Source organism: Rhododendron vialii, chromosome 5a, assembly GCF_030253575.1.
Source record: "Rhododendron vialii isolate Sample 1 chromosome 5a, ASM3025357v1".
Taxonomy (NCBI): domain Eukaryota; kingdom Viridiplantae; phylum Streptophyta; class Magnoliopsida; order Ericales; family Ericaceae; genus Rhododendron; species Rhododendron vialii.
The window spans coordinates 27,908,165-27,927,551 of NC_080561.1; the positions used below are offsets into that span (position 1 = coordinate 27,908,165).

Below are 19,387 nucleotides of genomic sequence, written 5' to 3' on the forward strand. Positions count from 1 at the left end.
GGTCCATTATTTTGACTATCAACTTTTCATGTCATTCTTTGTTGTCTTCTTTGTTTCCTTCCTTACAAATAGCATTCCTGTTTATAAAAAATGCTAGCTGAATTAATTACTTTCTCTGTTGAATAACCACCACTCGTACCCTTCATAGTTTATGTAAATAATGATATCTCGAATTTTAGTTTGGATATTGTAGAGTGAATGAATATGAAAGTAGACATAAGCAAATGAGGTTTCGGATATCTGTAGGATTATAAAAGATGTTTTGAAGCAGCGCAAATCATGATCAAATGTAGTAGATGCTTGCAAGTGGAGTTGAGTGCATTTGGTGCCTTCCTTATACTCTCATGCACATGAGTATGGTTCGATTTCCGTAAGCACCCATCCCCCTCCCCCTCCAAGTCCCCTAGGATAAAGTAGATCAGAATTAACGAATGACAAAAAAAAAATGTAGTAGCTAGATGCTTAATGATTGTTTAGTTACAAGATCGGAATCTAAAAGTATCCACAATGATATAATCAAAATTAGATAACCAAAAGCTGATGTGGTAGCTTTTGTTTATCCATGTAAGAGATTGTTAATCTTAACAATGTTGAGGTCCACAATGATCGCTTCTAATCCATAATCAAAAGAAGGGGCCTACTATCATTTCACACACACATGCACACACTCTCTCTCTTCCTCTCTGTTCCCACCATTCATTCCCTCCTATTCTGATTTTACTTTTTTGGGAAAAATCTCTCGATTCCCTCCCTTTAATTCGATGAAAATCAGAGCTTCTCCTCCCATTCTTCTTCCCTCCCAATGGAATTCAGAACCTCTCCTTCCCAAATGATGGAATCAAGTCACAATTCTGAAGCCAAATAGAAGAGAATAAAAAAAAGGAAAACCCAAGGACTTGCAAGATGAAGATGAAGCGCTTTGAAGCTTTTCACTTCATATACTTCACTATTTCAGAAGTCGGGGATGACTCATTTAGGCATTTTATCAAATATACGGTGTTCTTCCTAGTGTTTTCTATCTAAACAAATATTGAAAAACTTTTTTCCTATCCCTGCAACCTATATTACCAAACTATCACAAATCCACCACTCTTAATCTTCCAAGAAAAAAACAGAAGTGTTCTTGAATCTGGAAAAGAGGGCAAGGTTGTTCATATGCTCAACCACATGGAGAGGAACGAAAGTGGAATAAAAATAGAGACAGGAAAGAAGAGTGAAGTAATTTAATCTGGTAACGATGGGTTGAATTGTAGTTGATCGAGAGACATGAGTTTCATTTTTGTAGGAAAACAAAGAGAAACGGTTTGGGTTAACGGTCAGATTGAAGAGAAAGAAGATAGAGAAGGCGCGTTTGGGAGTTGAAGTCAAGCAATCAGCAGACAATTAAAACACGTGTGAGATACAATCAACAGTCAGTTAACTTGTGTGGCGTGGGGTCGACAAATTTTGATTATTGAAAAAGGTTGCTAGTTTTAGTTATCTAAAAACCAAAATTTGGTTATTGGTTAAGAGGTTGCTAAGTTTAGTTATATCATTGTGAGCCATATATATTTTGGACCAACATTGTTAAATTTAAAAATCGTAGATTTTGGGTCTCGGATTGGACAGAAGTGTTCTTTGAACATGGACACTGTTTTCTTGCTTTTATTAGTCTTGTAACAATTTCAAGATTAATGAAGTTTTTTTGCCTTCCAAAAAAAACTTTAAAATTTTTTTAATTTTAATTATGCCATTGTGTATATCCTTAACACCGTAAAATCATATCACAATAAGCTAAGAGGAGATTTTGAATAATAAAAGCCATTACATGTCATAAGCATGAGAGCCATGCTCATCAGTTATTACACTACACATGCTGCATTTGACTTATCACAATCTATCCTGATGCTATGACAGAGATGCCATTTACCCATCGACATATCTGTTCGATATATGCACCGGCAGCTTATTCAACACATATTAATTCATTACAAATTATTGATTCTAACATTAGGAAAATAGCTATGATCCCATAAAAAAACCCACTGTCCAAAATAGTTTTATTGTACGTTAATATTCAAGCGAAATGGGATTGACTAGCAGTGATAACACTCGGTCTTTAGTATCCCGACCTTGAGCAGCATGGCCATCTCCGTATTGGTACATGCACTGGGACATCCTAGCAAGATTCATTGCTATTTCCACAAGAGTTCGGGAGAAGGCAGAATTTTCAAATCGGTCTTCGTTCATCTGCTTCCATGTCTCCCTAATAAAGTATTTGATGTGTTCTCGGGCATCTTCCTCTGATGCACCGGTTTCATACATATAACATTGTATCGATTTTGGTGTGTCACCTCTCATTATCTCATCCTGAAATAGCACAAAAGATAAAACGTTCTTAGTGTTTGGAAACATTGGAAAAAAACCAAGCCATGTATCCATGCTTGCTTGCTAAAAGGAACGTTGGCCTCGTTAATTTGGCCATGTAAGTGACGACCATTTAGGTTGGAGCGGACCAAAATATCCCTACCTCTATTGCCTTTAGTGATTTGTCGTGCGGAGGATTGAAGGGGCCATTTTGGTCATTCCGCAACTTTTGGGTGGTGGCCCAAATCTGTTATATTTCACATGTTTGACACCTCTGGATTTCGATCGATCGATCGATCGATCGAGAGAGAGAGAGAGAGAGAATTTGATTCTTATTCTGGATCCGATGGTGGGGAAAGAATGTACGTTAGGTTTTTAAATCAAGCTTAAACAAGATAATATCCGGCTTGTTCAGTTATAATACTTAAAAAAATACAAGCTACTCGATTGAGATGGATTTATAATTGGTTCAATGAGCAATACAAAGAGCAATGAGTACAGAACGACGTACGAGCACATCGCTACTATATATAGATGAATTGAATTTTGTCCACGGTCTTGCTAGGCCCTTGGATCTTACCGTGGTGGGCCTCATTTTGGTGATTCGAGTCATTAATTGGTCTCTTTGTATCAAAACTACCAACCATATAAAATATTCTGAGCTGGTTATTTTGATGAAATGACGAGGTTTTCTTGTAATTATCTTCAAGAAATTGCAGGACTAATTTTAAATGTTCCGTCGTCAACAGTTTTTAAGACACAAATGCTAATTTATAGAGTACTATTTTTTACCTTCACAAATAATATATGGGCTCAACAAAATATTTGGCTTGAAGTTCTAGGGCGGGTCCAAATATATAAACATAATCGAGCCTATGGATCGGAAAAGCACCCTCTAGTCCACTGTGTGGATTGAAGACAAGCATAGATATTACGTTTACATATATATATATATATATATATATATATATATATATATGCAAAAGCTAAGATGGTATGAGGAAGACAAGCAAAGATACTTCATTCAGCAATGTATGCAAAGGCTAAGATGGTGTGAAGCTCACCGGTGATGTTCCCATATCATCTGCAAGCCGTAAAATAGTGCCTGACCATTGAAAAATATTGGGGTATTTATTTGAGCATTCGGAACCCTCTGGGGTTATGGGATTTGTACACAAAAAGTAAGCATGAGTTAGTATAGCAGGAGCTGAAATTGAAATCCATGCATTGTTCATGTATTCTTCAAGAGTTGGTGTGTATCCGCTATAGTACCACTTTGCCTCCTTCAAATAACATTTGCATAAATCTGCCCACTAGAAATTAGAAAAGCATGGCTTAAATTAAAAAGTTACTTGAAATCTAACGAAGAATGAGAAAAAGTAATTGTTGAAGTAGTTTGATACCGATTTCTGGAGGTGAGGGATGATGTGAATGCCCTGCTCCTTAAGAGTCTCATAACCCATTTCATTAATCGAGTTTAAGAGAGCTAGGTAACATATCTTCATATAGTCTGGAAGTTGTTCTATTGCACTTATATCCCACCTGAAAGTACCAAAGTACATTTTAATCACTCCCCCGTTTCTTAATTGTTTTATTATTTTGTGGAGGTTGTACGTTTTTTTTTTTCCGCATAAAAACTAAAGACAGATGTGCATAAGATGTAAATTTTTCATGCACCAATTTACATAATTAATTCAGATCTTTAAATTGGTGCAGGCTAAGTTGAAAACTAATTTATCCACAAAAATGCTTTATTTTTTTTGTTCAGAATCCTCAAAAGATAAACGGTATGAGACAGATAGACTATCCATACTAAATGAGGCACCAATTGCACTCTACTCCACTTGCAACTACAGATCGTATTGAAAATTTAAAATATGTACACCATTGCAACCAACCTTTCAACGGCACTTGTGAAAATTTCTAGTTCATCCAGTGTACCATAAACATCATAGACATCATCGATGGTTGTGATAAGAGCATTGACAATTGTAATGTTTCTCCTAAGATTTGAGAATTGGGGCTTGAAATTGAGGCCAATAGTCCACAAGAAATTCTCCATCAACCTGTCCCTGGCAAAGCCCAATTTTTTCGCCAAACCGGTTTTGCTCCACCACCTAAATCAAAGACGAAACCATGATTTAAGAAACATAACACTGAAGAAACACATGAGAAGCTAATAATATACTGTACGTGAGGGTGAGTATTATACTAACAACTTATCTCGAAATTGCAGAATTCTGAAACAACTTAGAGTAATTGGATCCTCGAATAATACGGATAATAGGGGTACGACCAAACATTATGAACGATATGGGTTGAATTCGATACACATCCCGGGGCGGCCCAACCTTTTTGCGGACTAAGGCAAAATCTCTAGGAAAACTGACGGCCCAGGATGTGTTTTGATAATTAATACCCGCTAAGGACAAGCGAAGAACATTTGTTAATGCTGAAAATGTCCTTAGCGGGTATTAAATATCAAAACACGTCATTGACCATCATTTTCCCTTGGTTTTTTATTATTTAATTAACTAACGAGAATAAATTCTATCCACCACTAGTGTAAAACCCCACTTTTCCACTACCGTCTATTATGGGCCCTACCGAGCGTCTATTATTGTAATCTGAACCGTTTATATTATAAGACCCACAGTATAGTATTGCCATGCAAAAAATCAGCTTCATCGAAAGTCAATAGATATGTCAAAATTTGAATTTTGGTTTATAAAATGGACGATATGATTTCTGTCAATAATAATAAAGATAAACTGTTCATTTTACAAAGCAAAATTCATTTTGATACTCTTATCGATGTCCAATCAAGTTTATTTTGTGCACAGATATACTATTATGTGGCATCTACAGGATGAACGGTTCAGATTAACTACAAACACACGGTAGTACTGAAAAAGACGGTGGTGGAAAAGTGGGGTATTCCACCGCCGGTGGAAAAAAATTTAATCTCTTAACTAATTAGTACAATTCAAATTCAGTTATAAGAATAATGCTCTGACATGTAAATCACAGAATTTTAGAGATATGAATTTCAAAATTTTGTCTCGACAAGTAATTATGTTGTCATGCTTATGTTTTTAGAAGTATTTAGATTATTTATAAACGATAAAACTGCATTTTTTACTTTGGACCGATAAATACATCGTCAAAATAAGAATTTCTCATAAAAGCTTATGTCAGATTGAGGCCCAAGCAGTAAGCAAGCAATTAAAAGGACAAAGTTTTATAGCTTTTGGAGGTCGAATACACAGATGGACCTAAACCAAAATGGAGCCTTCCCTATTTAGCAGGCCTAAGGCAAAGGCCCGCCATTGCATCCTCAACCGATTGACTTTGTTTGATCAATTTTGTTGCATAATGTTAGAATATTTGTGTATTATCATATAATCAAATCATATCATATATGATTTGAATATTCTAGTATTGTTATAGTATCATGTATGATTTGATTCTATGATAATACTAGAATATTCTACTGCATATATTTGCATGATTCCATTCCCTATATGATGACTAAGTTGTGTGTTTGTGAATGTTTGTCTCACCTCGACATGTGCTTTAGATCTTCTTGGTGAGTTGCCTGCACCATGTTAAAATCCAGTTTAGCAAGTTGAAGCAATGTAGGGTTCATATTTGGCCTCCTCTCACACAAATCGATGAACCATCTTGCCTCCAACCTGGGCATCCTCCAATGTAGTGGAAGCTCCAAGGCGTGACTGACCAATGAGGCAAGATCTTGATCACTGTCCTTTCTCTTATGGTGTTGTTCAAGATTTTTAGTTGCAAAATTTCTAGCCTCCTCCAATATGCTTTCACCCCTAAATGAAAGGAACGAGGCTTCGTACAAAGATAGCGTTCCTCTTATATCCTTGCAAAGGCAAGATTTGAAATGTCCTGTCTCATCCATAAATTTCTCAAATGCCTCTGCAATCAAAGTTAGCAAATTATATATGTTAAGATAACAAATTTAAAGCATTACTCTCTCTCTCTCTCTCTCTCTCTCTCTCTCTCTCTCTCTCTCTCTCTCTCTCTCTCTCTCTCTCTCTCTCTCTCTCTCTCTCTCTCTCTCTCTCTCTCTGTATTATGTAGTAAACAAGTACTTGAGGGCACCGTTGCTAGTACCTTGAGGGACATTATAACCATATTGTCGCAAAAGTCTAAACTTGAGAGACATAGCATGCAAATCATCTTCGTTCCCCTTCTCATGTTTGTTGTTGTTGTATATGCTCTCAAGGACTCTTTTGATTTCATCCTCAAAGTGGTAAAACACTCCAAGCCTTTGCAAGTCATCAATCATCTCAAGTCCATCCAATGGATCCACTACTTCTTTAAGCATTTTCTTCACATCTTCCTTCAGCTTCATAGCTAGTGATACATACGTACCTCCCTACAAAATGATATTCTCATTTGCGAGCAATGCTTCCAATGAAACAAAACAAAGAAATAAAAAGACATGCAATATCATTAGTAACTTGACATACCACGAATTTATTATCTAGCGATTGCACATAGTCATAGTTCCAAATGGGAGATTGGTAGTTTGCGGATCGCCTGACAATCTTTTCATCAGAAATCTTTGGGTTGACACAAGTGCATCGACCAGTGTGCCGAACTTGGGCCGGAATGGATTTTACTGATGGGGTAAAGATTTGAGATGTTAGCCTAATTTGGGTGTAAAGAGAGGTAGAAGCTGTAAATCTAAGTGCAAGAGCCATTGCGCTGATTAGTTTCTAGCAAAGATGTTTGGGTAAATGGCGTACAACATGAAACCTTAAATAATGGTGTCATTTGCACTATTCTCTATTGTGTTTGGTGGGGCATTGTAAGGCTGTGGTGGGATGCTTACAAAGTCAAATATATTTTTCGTTTTTGTGCGAAGAGCAATGGTGTTTGGACTATCTAAGGCGACATTGTGGCCAAGAGTAAGGTTAAGTTTCGCTAAGAGATTTTTGAGGTATTTTTTTTAGTTTTATTTTTATTTAAATTTTTTTCGTGTTTGTTAGTTTTCCTATTCACTTTTTTGGTTTTTCAATTCATCCTATCAAGACGAATCGGAAAAGTTTATAATTTTGAGTCTTACCCAAATATTTTTGAAAATTTACTAGATAAAACCCAAAAAGCCAGATTTATGTTGGATATTTCAAAAAAAGAAGAAGTAAAAGTCATAATTTTTCACTTTTTCGATTAGTGGAACACACCCTAAATGGCTTATGGGTGGTATTTTAGCAAATAAAAAAAGATTAGCCCTCCCAAACACAGTCTAAGACACAGCCAGCCGCCCACGTTTATCAAATTTTTTATTTTTTTATGTGGGCAAAATCACTAATTGGCCTCGCAGTGGGATGAGGTGACCTCTCCTCATTCGCTTGATGACTTGGTTCTTATAAGCCTGAAAAAAACGTTATAAATTTAACACTTCCGACACAGACATTTTTTACACGGATTTTACAAAGATGTTTTGTGGGGTTCACTTTGAGATTTCACACAATAATTTGAGTCATTCATTAATTTTAAAATAGTTTTTAAGTGATCCCATAAAAAATCAGCTCAATTGAATATGTATAATTACTTGATCCAATCTTATAATTTTTCATTCAGAATTATATGTGTAATTGCTTGATTCAATCTTATAATTTTTTATTCAGGTCTGAATGAAAAAGTTATAATATTAGATCAAACAATTATACATATTCTATTGAGCTGATTTTTTACGGGGTCTCTTAAAAGAATATTTTAAAATTAATTAACAGATCAAACCATTTGTGTGGTATCCAAAAATATGCTCCACAAAAAGTCTGTGCAAAATCTGTGTAAAGAAGGTTTCTGTCGATAGAAGGTTCTAAAACATAAAACTCTCCTTTCAGAAAAAAAAAAAAACATAAAACTCTGACGTGAGATGTGAAAAACGTTTTAAACTCGATGTGACATGTGTTCGGTAAGTAGCCGTAGGTTTCTCGTTTAAAACATATTGACGCTGTTCATTTAACAAAGGGAAGAGCCTTAAGGCTTGTTCGGTTTAGGTTTTGAAAAAAGTTTTAAAGTGTAATGAGCAAAAAAAAAATAAAGGAAAATTAGTGGGACCGTGCAAGGGCTGTAGGGATTTTGAATACCTCAAACATACAAGCCCATATTGACGTGAAAATGGAGGAATTTATCATCACCACAATCATGTTGATCGCTTCTATAGTTGCTATGTTGGTTCCCTTACTTGTATTGAACGATTTGGTATGAAAAAAGTAACGAAAAAATGCTATATGCAAGAGAAAATATATCGAGGTGAAAATGCAAAATGTTACTGTTATCATGGTTTTTTTTTATTTTAAATATCACTTCATTTCATCATCCGAAAGGAAAGATTTCATCACAAATACAAGGAGAGAACCAAAAACTACCAAATCGAGACACGAGTTATTGCTTTAAGCACACATGCTACAGACTCTAAGACACCCTGCCGAAGCTAACCTACACTACGTGCTGGTATGAGAGACCCGTCAGCGACTCAAAAGTAGAGGCTCCAAAATTACCCCAACTCAGACCTTGAACAATATGCGCAAGGATGAATCGACAACCTACCAGAACTCGAACATAAAAAAACAGAAAAAGAAAAAAGAAAATATTGAACAGCCACCAAAAGCCACTGAATTACCACCCTGATTTGACTCGCTGAGTCGCCCAGCTGAGTTGAAGCAAAGAGTCACCAAGCAGATTTGAAAGCTACTTGGCTTCTTCCCCGGAATGAAACCAAGCTCCATCGCCGGCCGCCTGCAAAATCCGGAGCCTTATTGCGTCAGGGGGGCCCAAACCACCTAACGTCGTCTCCTCGTCGACCCAATCAGGAACCCTTACCAAAAAAGGGAAACGACAGGTGGTGGCTGGAGGAAGAGGCAGCGGAGGAAGGGGTATCGGGGGGAAGAGGTGGCGAGGGAAAGGGGCGGAGAGCAAAGGCGGCTAGACCAAGGGGTGGAGAGCAAAGGCGGCTAGACCAAGGGGCGGAGAGCAAAGGCGTTGGAGGCAAGAGGTTGCGGGAAAGAAAAATGAAAGCGGAGGGGGCGAGTTCTGGCAGGGCCATGGAAAGGCCAGCGGTGGAAATGATGGTTGGTGGTGGGCAGGGAAACACAACACCAGAGCCGGAAACTAGAAAAAGGGATGGGGGCTGAGAACAGGCGGGGGAGGTGGATGACGGGGGAGATCGAGAGGAAGCGCGGAGGAGTAGTGCAGTGGAAAAAGGAGGCGGAAACCCTAACCCTAGGGTGGGGTAGAAGAGGAGACCAGGCAGCTCCTAGAGAGAGAGAGAGAGAGAGAGAGAGAGAGAGAGAGAGAGGCGGCTCTACACTGTTATCATGTTGATCAGCTGCTATGTTAGTTTCTTATTAGTCTTGCGATGGATTTGGAATTAGAATTTGGCTTTAAGGTTAGGATCGATTGAGTACTTAGGATGGAAGAGATGCTATGATCGAAAAGAAAAATATACTTCATGAATGATTCTCTCGTATGATGATCGGAGTATGGGTTCTTCATGTGACAGAAAATAGAATCTATCACAATTTTATTCGATGATTGAGCCTTTCACTTTCAATGTGTCGACGGATTTATCACCAGTTGTTTACCTATTTTTTCCAGTTTAAAATTCTCAGCATGGCCCTTGTTTGTGGCATTTTCGATATGTGCCCGACGGGCATTAGTAAATCAGTTTTAAAGCCTTGTGAATAATAGACACAAACATGTTCATATCGGCAGATTGTGACTTTTTATTCATGGCTACGTACACAACCAATTCAATCATTGACAAATGTAGTTGGATTAATTAAAGCGTGGACCGAATTTATCAATTAACAAAATTTAAAGCCAACATGTAAGCCTATTGATAAGAAAATATGTTTTTTGAACAAATCCATGCACCCATAATGGGTACAATCCAACAAAAGCCAACGCAATTTCAGGACTAGACTCGCTTCGAATTTCAAATTTTCGAGCCACTTAAGTTTTATAATTGGCTCTGGTCTAAAGATAAATTTTTGCCCCCCAAATTCATCGTCAAAAAAAGGATTATTTCTCCTTCTATAATTTAGCTTCAACGTAATTTGCTCTTCCCTCCCAAAGAATGATTAGGAATGGCCAGCACAAAGCATTTTTTTGGCCTTAATTTGCTCATTCAAAGATGAACATGAAAAATGAAAATTATTCGTAGGTCTTGCTCATTCAAATGAGGGATAATTAATTTGAACCAATATCGTTCAGGCCTTCCACTAAGAACGGAAATTTCTTGTTATTCCACATTTGATCAAATGGCCTGTTTTGAACAAATAAATTGTTCAAGCCTTCCGCAAGGCCTTTAGTTAAGATAGCTCAATTTCTCCACGTATTTGTTCCAGTTAATGAACAACCTTTACATAATGGTCTATTTCGGCCACATAAATTGACGGCCCTGATGGCCGAGTATATCAACACAGTATCGACAAATAAATTTTTGGCCTATTTTCAAGCCTTCATGCGCCACTGTATGGCTCCAATTCATGGCCATTTGTCTATCCAGAAGCAAATGACAGAGATTACTTAATCAGGAGGGAAGGCCAAACACGAAGCCATTTGTCTATTCGGTTTGCCTCTAGTTATTTCATTCGCCATTTGTGGCCATTGTTTGAGCCTTTCGTGCAAGGCTTAAATTTTTTCATTTCACATCTGATTTGTCCATTACTTCCAATTTTGTAACGTGGCCCTCCTCCTAGCACCAAAAATTGTTTGCCTATTTTTTCCCTCCAATCAAATATCGACAGATATTTTGGAAACAATGTCAATAACACAAACAAGGGTTTCTCACGAATGTTTAGGTGACATCTTTTTTGCTGTTTAGGGTAGGTGTGTTTTGGGTTTGCTTTTGGAGAGGTTTTTCTTTTTCTTTTTCTTTTTTTTTTTTTGGGGGGGGGGGGGGGGGGGGGGTGTGGGGGTGGTGGTGGTGGTGGTTTCGGTGTCTTGGCTAGCTTCTTGTTATTTGCGGTTTGGTGTTTTTTTCCTTTGGGTCCTAGCGGCATGTGATTGCCGGTGTGTAGGGGTTCCTCCTATGTGGGCTCATCATGCTCCGTTGTGATATCCCGTGCTTTGGATCCTAATTTACTCCTACTCCTAAAACGGGCAATTGAAGTTTCCTCTCTCTCCATCTCTATCTCTCTCTAAAAATTTTCAAACCCTACCCGCCGCTTTCACTATTCTCCCCCTCCTCGCACCTTCCATTACAAAGCATGCTCCTCTCCTCGCACCTTCCACTCTTTATACACGGAAATAAAGGAAGAAACAGAATGGAAATGGAACTGAAACAGAATTACTGCCAGCTATCTATTGAGCTCATGACAGAAAAGAAACGGGAAAGAAGAGTAAAGTACTTTAATCTGAAAACGATGGGTTGAATTGTAGTTGATCGAAAGATACGAGCTACACTTTTTTAGGGAAAGAAAGAGAAATAGTTTGGGTTAACTATCAAATTGAAAAAAAAAACTGTCAAATTGAAAAGAAAGGAAGATAGAGAATGTGCGTTTTGGAGTTGAAGTCATGCAATTAGCAGCCATTTAAAACACGCATGAGATACAATCAGCAACCAGTTAACTTTCGTGGCGTGGAATCCACAAATTTTGTTTATTGAAAAATGTTGCTAGTTTTTATCATCCAAAAGTCAAAATTTGGTTATTGTTAAGAGGGTGTTAAGTTTGGTTATATGTGAGCCGTATTTTGGACCAACATTGTTAAGAGGTTGTTATTTCACTTGACAGAGATGCTTGTATGATAAACTAGGTGCATGCCGACGTGCACAGCACGTCATTCATGCCCGTTGTATAGATGTGTTTTGGATTTCATTTAAGTTATGGCTGTTGTTGATCATAGCAAAGGTTATATGGATAAGCTTGATCAAGTGTATGATCAAAAGTTGGTAGTTGTAGAAGTTATGGCCTAGATAAGCTTTTGCACTAAAAAAAAGGTTTCAAGTTATTCAGCTACATGCATGACTTTGGCTATAGGATTTTTTAAACAATTGCCAAAGGATTAGACATAGCAAAAGGTAGAGTTTATTCTAATTAGACAAAGCAAAAGCTCTTAGTGTGTCAGTTGTTTATGCCCGTTGAGGAGAGCGATGTTGAATGTTTGTGGAATTGTACAAGTATTTGAGTCTAGTAAATGTAAGTGAAATCAACTATCAAAAAATATAGAGACAACAAAACTGGAATGTTTGAATGATAGGCTTCAAGGTTCCCCGCGGTGCGCCATAAAGGTTGATCTTATGAAGGCGTTTCACTTAGTCAGCTTGGATTTCATCATGGACATTCTCATAGCCAACAATACTCCTACCCACTTCATTAGGTTACGGGGTTCAGAACACAATGATGAGCCCCCCACACAATGTTGATCTTCTAGACTCTAAGTATACAAATAATAAAGTCAGAAACCAGAAGCACTCCTTGAAACATAGGCTGCTACAAAACACGTAAATTAGTTATTGAATAACCAAACATTGTTACATGGTACTTCTCCACTTGTCTCAGTCTTTGACTAATCTAAGTGCATAGATTAGAGGAGCTTACCTGATAGTATTTGAGAAACTTGTCCCTCTTCTTCTTGGAAATTGGGGGATGAGAAGATCTCAGTCCATGTCAAATGGTATTGGGTCAAGGTTTACACCTTTTATCAACTCAAAATCTTTTAGCTGCAAAGAGAGCAATATAAGTTAGGGACACAAAAATTTCATATAGCTATTTGATTTCACCCCGCTACTCAACTTTCAATACGAAGTATAATTGTTGTGTGTACAAGAACTTAACATGTTAAGAGAGCGAAAGGAACCTTCTTTTCTTTTCCAGTCTTAGTAAGGTCTTCAAGAATGAATGTTTTTGCCTTGGTATTCTCACAAAAGGTTCTGAAATTGGCAGTCACTCCATTCTTTTCAGCCCAGTGTACCAAAAAATTGCCTTGGTACACATAGCAGTGCTCACAATGAAATCAGGTTGTTGAGGCAGTCGAAAGAGCTCAAAAAAAAAACACCTAATGCAGCAGTTTAGCTCTAAACAACAACACGAAAATAACTTCTGAGTACAAGATTGCGAATAGCTATTTTTCCAATGCCAGTATCTTATTAAAGCTCAGAAATGCAAGCGCAATAGATCAAACACCAATGTCGATAAAAATGGCATTACTTTGAGAAGAAGAAAGTCTAAAGTTTAATGTGAGCTCTTTGATGTTTGCCCTTCGCAGTTATGACAATAAATGAAAACAAAGTAAACATGGACATTTCGAACGACGATTCTAGGACATCCCATAACCGTAAGGGATATATAAAACACTGAACTCTTCAATTTCCTTTTCTCATCTGATCTTTTATAGGATTCTAAAAGCATAAAAATGGAAAATAAATAAAGTAAGAGCTTTGGGCTGAAAAGTGGACAAAAAATACCTACAAAGGAGTGAAAGGACTCTTACCAATATAAATGCCCTCTTTTGTCTCATTCCGATTTTCTCATTCCTTCATTGGGTTGGTTGGGAAGTATGGGCTCGCTAGACACGTATTTAACCCATGTATATGGATCTGCATTCCCATGGCAAGATCAACAACATTAGATTTCAACACTACCATTGCATTCTCCATATTCTGACAACAAAATCAAACAGAGTATATAGGCATTATTAGTTTGTGTTTCTTTCAGATTAAAAACAAAGCAAAAAAAAATTGTTTTTGCTTATACAGGATGTTTTACCGTAGACTCTCAGTCCATTTCAATTTAAAACAGAACTATCACACACAGAAAACCTTCTCTCCACCATTTTAGTCAGTTTAAAAGAAAGGATTGGGTTTTCACATGATCATGTTTGATGAGTTAGAAAGGAAAGCATCAGAGATAAGAATGGGAATGACCTTTCTTTTTTGACATTTGAATTTACTGAGCAATCTCGTTCTTTCTTAGAGACCAACAAGTTTGTTTCTCACCAATTCCCACAATTTCCATTCTAAAACAATACCGGCTGAATTAAAAAGTTCCCTTTCCCCCCTCCCTCACCCTTTCCCACCAAACATTAGTCAATAACAAACATTACGATGGGGCATGCGTTGCATATGATTTGGGATTTTCTTTTTTCATTGAGTCAGCTTTTTTTAATATTTGTACAACAATGAAAACGAGAAAGGGGCAAATATACCGTGGGTGCGAGAATAAGCGTGAGACTCATGAGTGCACGGAGGCGTAATGTAAACAAAACATTCTTCCATCCATACACATCCTTTGGCTAAATCGCGTACAAAACTGAAATAAATTCCAATGCCCATTTCAATATCGTCCATTTCAAAGAAATATTCAAAATCATCTTAGAAACTCAAAATGACTCTTCCATAGAACTATCAAAGCAACACTACATAGGCTCAAATTAATTTATATATTGTGAATATGTTCTATCACCCATGTCCGAAATATACTCACATGGTATTCAAGTCCATTGCGCTTGGTGCAGGTACTTAAAATCTAGCATAGATAGTGTCAAAATCTAGCTAGGAAGCATAGGCTCCAATAACTACAAACTTTATTGATTACAAAAGGTCATGCTTTGATTTTTTCCCCAAACAAACAAAGCTCTACAAAAAATCAAAAGGAAACGGTGAAAAGAAAACGGCAAGAATTCAATTGGTTTTCCCAATTACCGAGAATTATCAAAGAAAATTGCTTCCAAAAATTCTTTGCAAGTGTAGTAAAATTCAAGATGCTGCTTCTAACCAGATAATCAATCATATACAATACAGTTGTTTAGTACCAAGGCGAGAGTCAGATTTCTAAGCGTGTCAACAAACTATTTTAAGACGACACAGGAAATTGACCAAAAAATCTGGAAAAGAAAACGATGAACCAACATGCATCGCCAATAACAAGTTGAAAATTAACCTAACAATGAACACTAACAACAGACTAACCTAAAAACCCAATCTTGCTGAAAGAAAACATTCACGCAAATATGAAATTCTTTTGGAAACTTACCAACAATTTCAGGACTTGCAAATCTGCTAAATTGCTGAAAAAGATAGGAAAAATAAAACAACAAATCACCTATAGTGCAGTAAAGTAGCAAAAATCAAAGATGTATACTCTAGTAATGAACGGGGGACCAAACCATAAACTAAACTCACCACTTGTTCTGAGCAACCAACTCCTTCCATAACAAGTTCGTGCAATTAACCCTAGAAACCATGGTAGCCCCGTTGGTATCCTATGGTAAATTCATCAACAAAATCGCGAGTCCATCAATGCATGTATCGCGACCTGCACATAAAAACATCCCGTCGGTCAATGCAAAATTTTCAACCAAAATTAAGACGCTATCACTAAAAAATCTCCCAAGCAATATTTTCAGGTAGAAAACCCCTACATGGAGCATAAGCACATTCACCAAAAATCAATGCAATTTGAAACACCCCTACATGCAATTCAAATTCCGCGTTGAAATACAAGTCCAGGGGAAGAGTCGTGCAACCTTTTCATCGCGATTTGATGTTTCCATTCCCGAAATCTCTCAAACTCAACGTCCCTTATCTTCTCCGATTCACGGAGTACTGGCGTGATGGCGATGAGGATTTCGTTCTAGAGAGAGAGAGAGAGAGAGAGGGGAGCAATGGCGTGGTGGTGTGATTCGGTTCAGAGAGAGAGAATGGGAAAGTAAAGTTGAAGGGCTATATCTGGCTGGACACAATGAAGCCACGTACTCCATGCTTAGGCCCAACAAACAAACACGTAGCCCAGAAATCCAAGAAGTGAAATTATGATTTCGCCCAACAAAAAAACCAACAAGCAGCCAAAACCACAAAGGGGAAAATCGTTCACCGAGAGTGGCGAGCGAAAGTGTTTCTTATTTAGGGGGAGGAGGATAACAACCTCTTAACAATGTCTCTTCGATGTATCCAAGCATTTACCCATCCACATGTCTCTTCGATGCACCCGCAGCTTATTCAACACATATCATTAATTCATTACAAATTATTGATTCTACCATTGGGAAAATAGCTATGAAGCTCCCAAAAAAAAAACCACGGCCCAAAATAGTTTTATTGTTAATATTAAACCGGAATGGGATTGACTAGCAGTGATAACACTCGATCTTTAGTATCCTGACCTTGAGCAGCATAGCCATCTCTGTATTGGTACATGCACTGGGACATCCTAGCAAGATTCATTGCTATTTCTACAAGAGTTTGGGAGAAGGCAGAATCTTTAAATCGGTCTTCGTTCATCTTCTTCCATTTCTCCCTAATCAAGTATTTGACGTGTTCTTGGGCATCTTCCTCTAATGCACCGGTTTCATGCATATAACATTGTATTGATTTTGGTGTGTCACCTCTCTTTATCTCATCCTGAAATATCATACTCCCTCCGTCCCTTATTTATAGTCCGGTATTCTATTTTGGACTGTCTCTTAATAAGTGTCCATTTTGTAAAGTTAGTGGGTAAAAGTTGGTGAATTATCTATTTTGTCCCTAAAAGTAGATTCCATTTTAAAAAGTAATTGAGTAAAAGTGTAATGATGATGGGTAAGTAAGGAAAGTAGAGGAAAAAATTGATGTGAAAGGTATAATGATGATGTCTTTTTAATAAGTTGGAATTACGAAGCAGGACACTTAAAAAGGGACGGAGTGAGTAAAAGATAAAAGGATCTTAGTGTTTGGAAACAATGGAAAAAACCAAGCCATATATATCTATGGAGATGAATGGCCTTTAGTCCACTGTCTAGGCCCTTGGATCCACCATAATGGCCCTTATTTTGGTGATTCGAATTGTTGGTCTCTTTGTATCAAAACAAAATACAGACCACATAAAATAATTTAGTTATTTTGATGAAACGATGAGGTTTTTTTTGTAATTAGCTTCAAAAAATTGAATGACTAATTTTAAATGTTTTGATGTCAACAGTTTTTAAGACAACTATTTAGTTACTAGTATCAAGCAAACTTATATTTTTCCCCTTCTAGCTCACGAATAATATCTAGCTCATCAAAATATCTAGCTCGAAGTTCTAGGGTGGGTCCAAAGGTAGAGCCCATTGGTTTGTTTTTTTTTTTTTGACAAAGCCTATGGAACGGAAAAGCACCCTCTAGTCCACTGTGTGGATTGAAGACAAGCATAGATATTACGTTTACATAGTCCACTGTGTGGATTGAAGACAAGCATAGATATTACGTTTACATATATATATATATATATGTATATATATATATTAGTCCGGTTCCCTTAAGGGATTCCGCACGGGCTTATTGTGCGGGACTTCTATTTTCCGATCGAATTGGGACGATCCGAGCCGCTCAAAGTGATTAGAACCTGATTTTAAGAGTACTCGTGAGAAATCAGCAAAAAAAATGATCGGGAAGAGCTTGATCCGAGCAGTTTTTTATTGAATGGTTCAGTAAAAACTGCTCGGATCAAGCCCTTCCCGATCATTTTTTTTGTTGATTTCTCGCGGGTACCCTTAAAATCACGTTCTGAACACATTGAGTGGCTCGGATCGTCGCAATTCGATCGGGAAAGGGGAGGTCCGCACGGTAGACTGGTAAGGGATCCCTCACTGGATCCGTGGTGTGTGTGTGTGTGTGTATATATATATATATATATCCTACTCCTCTTAAATAAGAATCAGTTTTGGTGTGGTTTCGCTTGGCTTTTTTAAGTTTTTGAGTTGGGTTGCGTGGCAGAAAAGGGGGGTGGACATTTGTTTTCCTACTCCTCTTAAATAAGAATCAGTTTTGGTGTGGTTTCGCTTGGCTTTTTTAAGTTTTTGAGTTGGGTTGCGTGGCAGAAAAGGGGGGTGGACATTTGTTTTTGGGTGAAGTTTTGTATCTACTATAACAGATGGCGACAACCACGAAGAAAACCCTCCTCCTCTTCGCATCTCCTCCGCTATTTCTCTCTCCTCAGCCTCCGCCCAACTTCCTCCGCCTCGCTCCGGACTCCAGAGGCCGCAGAACCTCGCTCCGGACTCCGAAGACCACCTTCTACGGCCTCCCCTTGAGACGATACTGCTCGATGGTACTGATCTCAATCACTGGCTTTTTGTGATGCCTTTTAGGGTTTTGAATCGATTTCTCGGAATGTGTAGACGATTATCCTTGATTGTGTGCCTATTTGTTAATTTTGGGTTGTTCTTTTTGCAGGAAAGGTTCACGGATCGCTAGCTTGTGCTGTTAAGGTGAGAGGCCAAACCCCGATGGTGGCCAAATAGGACAAGACGAAGAAGCCAAGTGGCCGGGCTCACAAGCGCATGCAGTACGACCGTCGCTTTGTTACCTCCAGTAATCATAATCTTTTAATATTTTAGTTTTTTATGTTTTTCCCCTTCTTGATTTCTATTGCATGTTAGTATTGATGGTTTCATTGTTTCGAAATCATAGAGTACTTTTGATTTGTTGATTTTGTGCCAGTTTTTTCAGAAATTCCTCTGTTTGCTATGCTTTGCTGGTTTTGATGTTTTTTTTCCTTCTTCATTTCTGTTGTATGTTTGCCTTTTCCCCCTTCCTTATTTCTGTTGCATGTTAGTATTGAGGGTCTTCATGTAGGGTTTTCCAGGAATTTCACTGTCTGCTATACTTGATTGGTTTGGTAGTAAATTCTATAAAACTTTCGAAACATGCTCAATAAAACTTGATAGATGGGCTATGCCAAGAAATAACTTGTTCTTTAACTCTAATTGGAAGGGATAATATGTTCTTGAAGTTATTGTTCAGGTTCCCACAGCATTAACTGTGTTGTGTAGACTACGTGTATCAGACTTATTACGATACAATTGTACAATGTGGTTATGTTGAATGTGAATTATTCTGGCAGGACTTCTCAAAGCTGAATAGATATCCTTCAAGATTCTCAAAGCTGAATAGAATCCAGCCTCCAGCCGGAGAATTGTGTTCCTGTCAAGCCGTGGAATCTTGAAGCAGATGATACTGCACTCGTGGATCTTATTCCATTTCTCGAGTGTAAGCATTGTTGTAATATGGTTTGATCAGTATGCTTTGCTTCTGCAG

At 37.7% G+C, this 19,387-nt stretch overlaps 1 protein-coding gene, 1 long non-coding RNA gene and 1 pseudogene across 4 annotated transcripts; all 3 read right to left on the reverse strand.

The window, feature by feature from the left end:
* Nucleotides 1-1,764: 1,764 nt before the first annotated feature.
* Nucleotides 1,765-7,180, reverse strand: LOC131326904 (terpene synthase 10-like). 2 transcript variants are annotated; one of them, XM_058359812.1, is made up of 7 exons: nucleotides 6,846-7,180; nucleotides 6,487-6,751; nucleotides 5,910-6,258; nucleotides 4,245-4,463; nucleotides 3,750-3,888; nucleotides 3,411-3,659; nucleotides 1,765-2,349 (listed from the first exon to the last, which is right to left on the reverse strand). In XM_058359812.1, the coding sequence occupies exons 1-7, from the start codon at nucleotides 7,077-7,079 to the stop codon at nucleotides 2,050-2,052; spliced, it is 1,755 nt and encodes a 584-aa protein (XP_058215795.1). In that variant the 5' UTR covers nucleotides 7,080-7,180; the 3' UTR covers nucleotides 1,765-2,049. The 2 variants fall into 2 exon arrangements, with proteins under 2 accessions (XP_058215795.1, XP_058215794.1); XM_058359811.1 differs by having other exon boundaries at nucleotides 5,910-6,288; nucleotides 6,846-7,177.
* A 4,068-nt stretch (nucleotides 7,181-11,248) lies between these two features.
* On the reverse strand, nucleotides 11,249-16,098 carry LOC131326908 (uncharacterized). 2 transcript variants are annotated; one of them, XR_009200129.1, is made up of 6 exons: nucleotides 15,859-16,092; nucleotides 15,515-15,647; nucleotides 15,366-15,399; nucleotides 14,539-14,642; nucleotides 13,825-13,930; nucleotides 11,249-13,054 (listed from the first exon to the last, which is right to left on the reverse strand). It is a non-coding gene; the product is annotated as an uncharacterized LOC131326908 (long non-coding RNA). The 2 variants fall into 2 exon arrangements; XR_009200128.1 differs by having other exon boundaries at nucleotides 12,932-13,054; nucleotides 13,192-13,930; nucleotides 15,859-16,098.
* Nucleotides 16,099-16,364: 266 nt separating this feature from the next.
* Nucleotides 16,365-19,387, reverse strand: part of LOC131327089 (terpene synthase 10-like) — a 40,044-nt pseudogene continuing 37,021 nt past the window's right edge.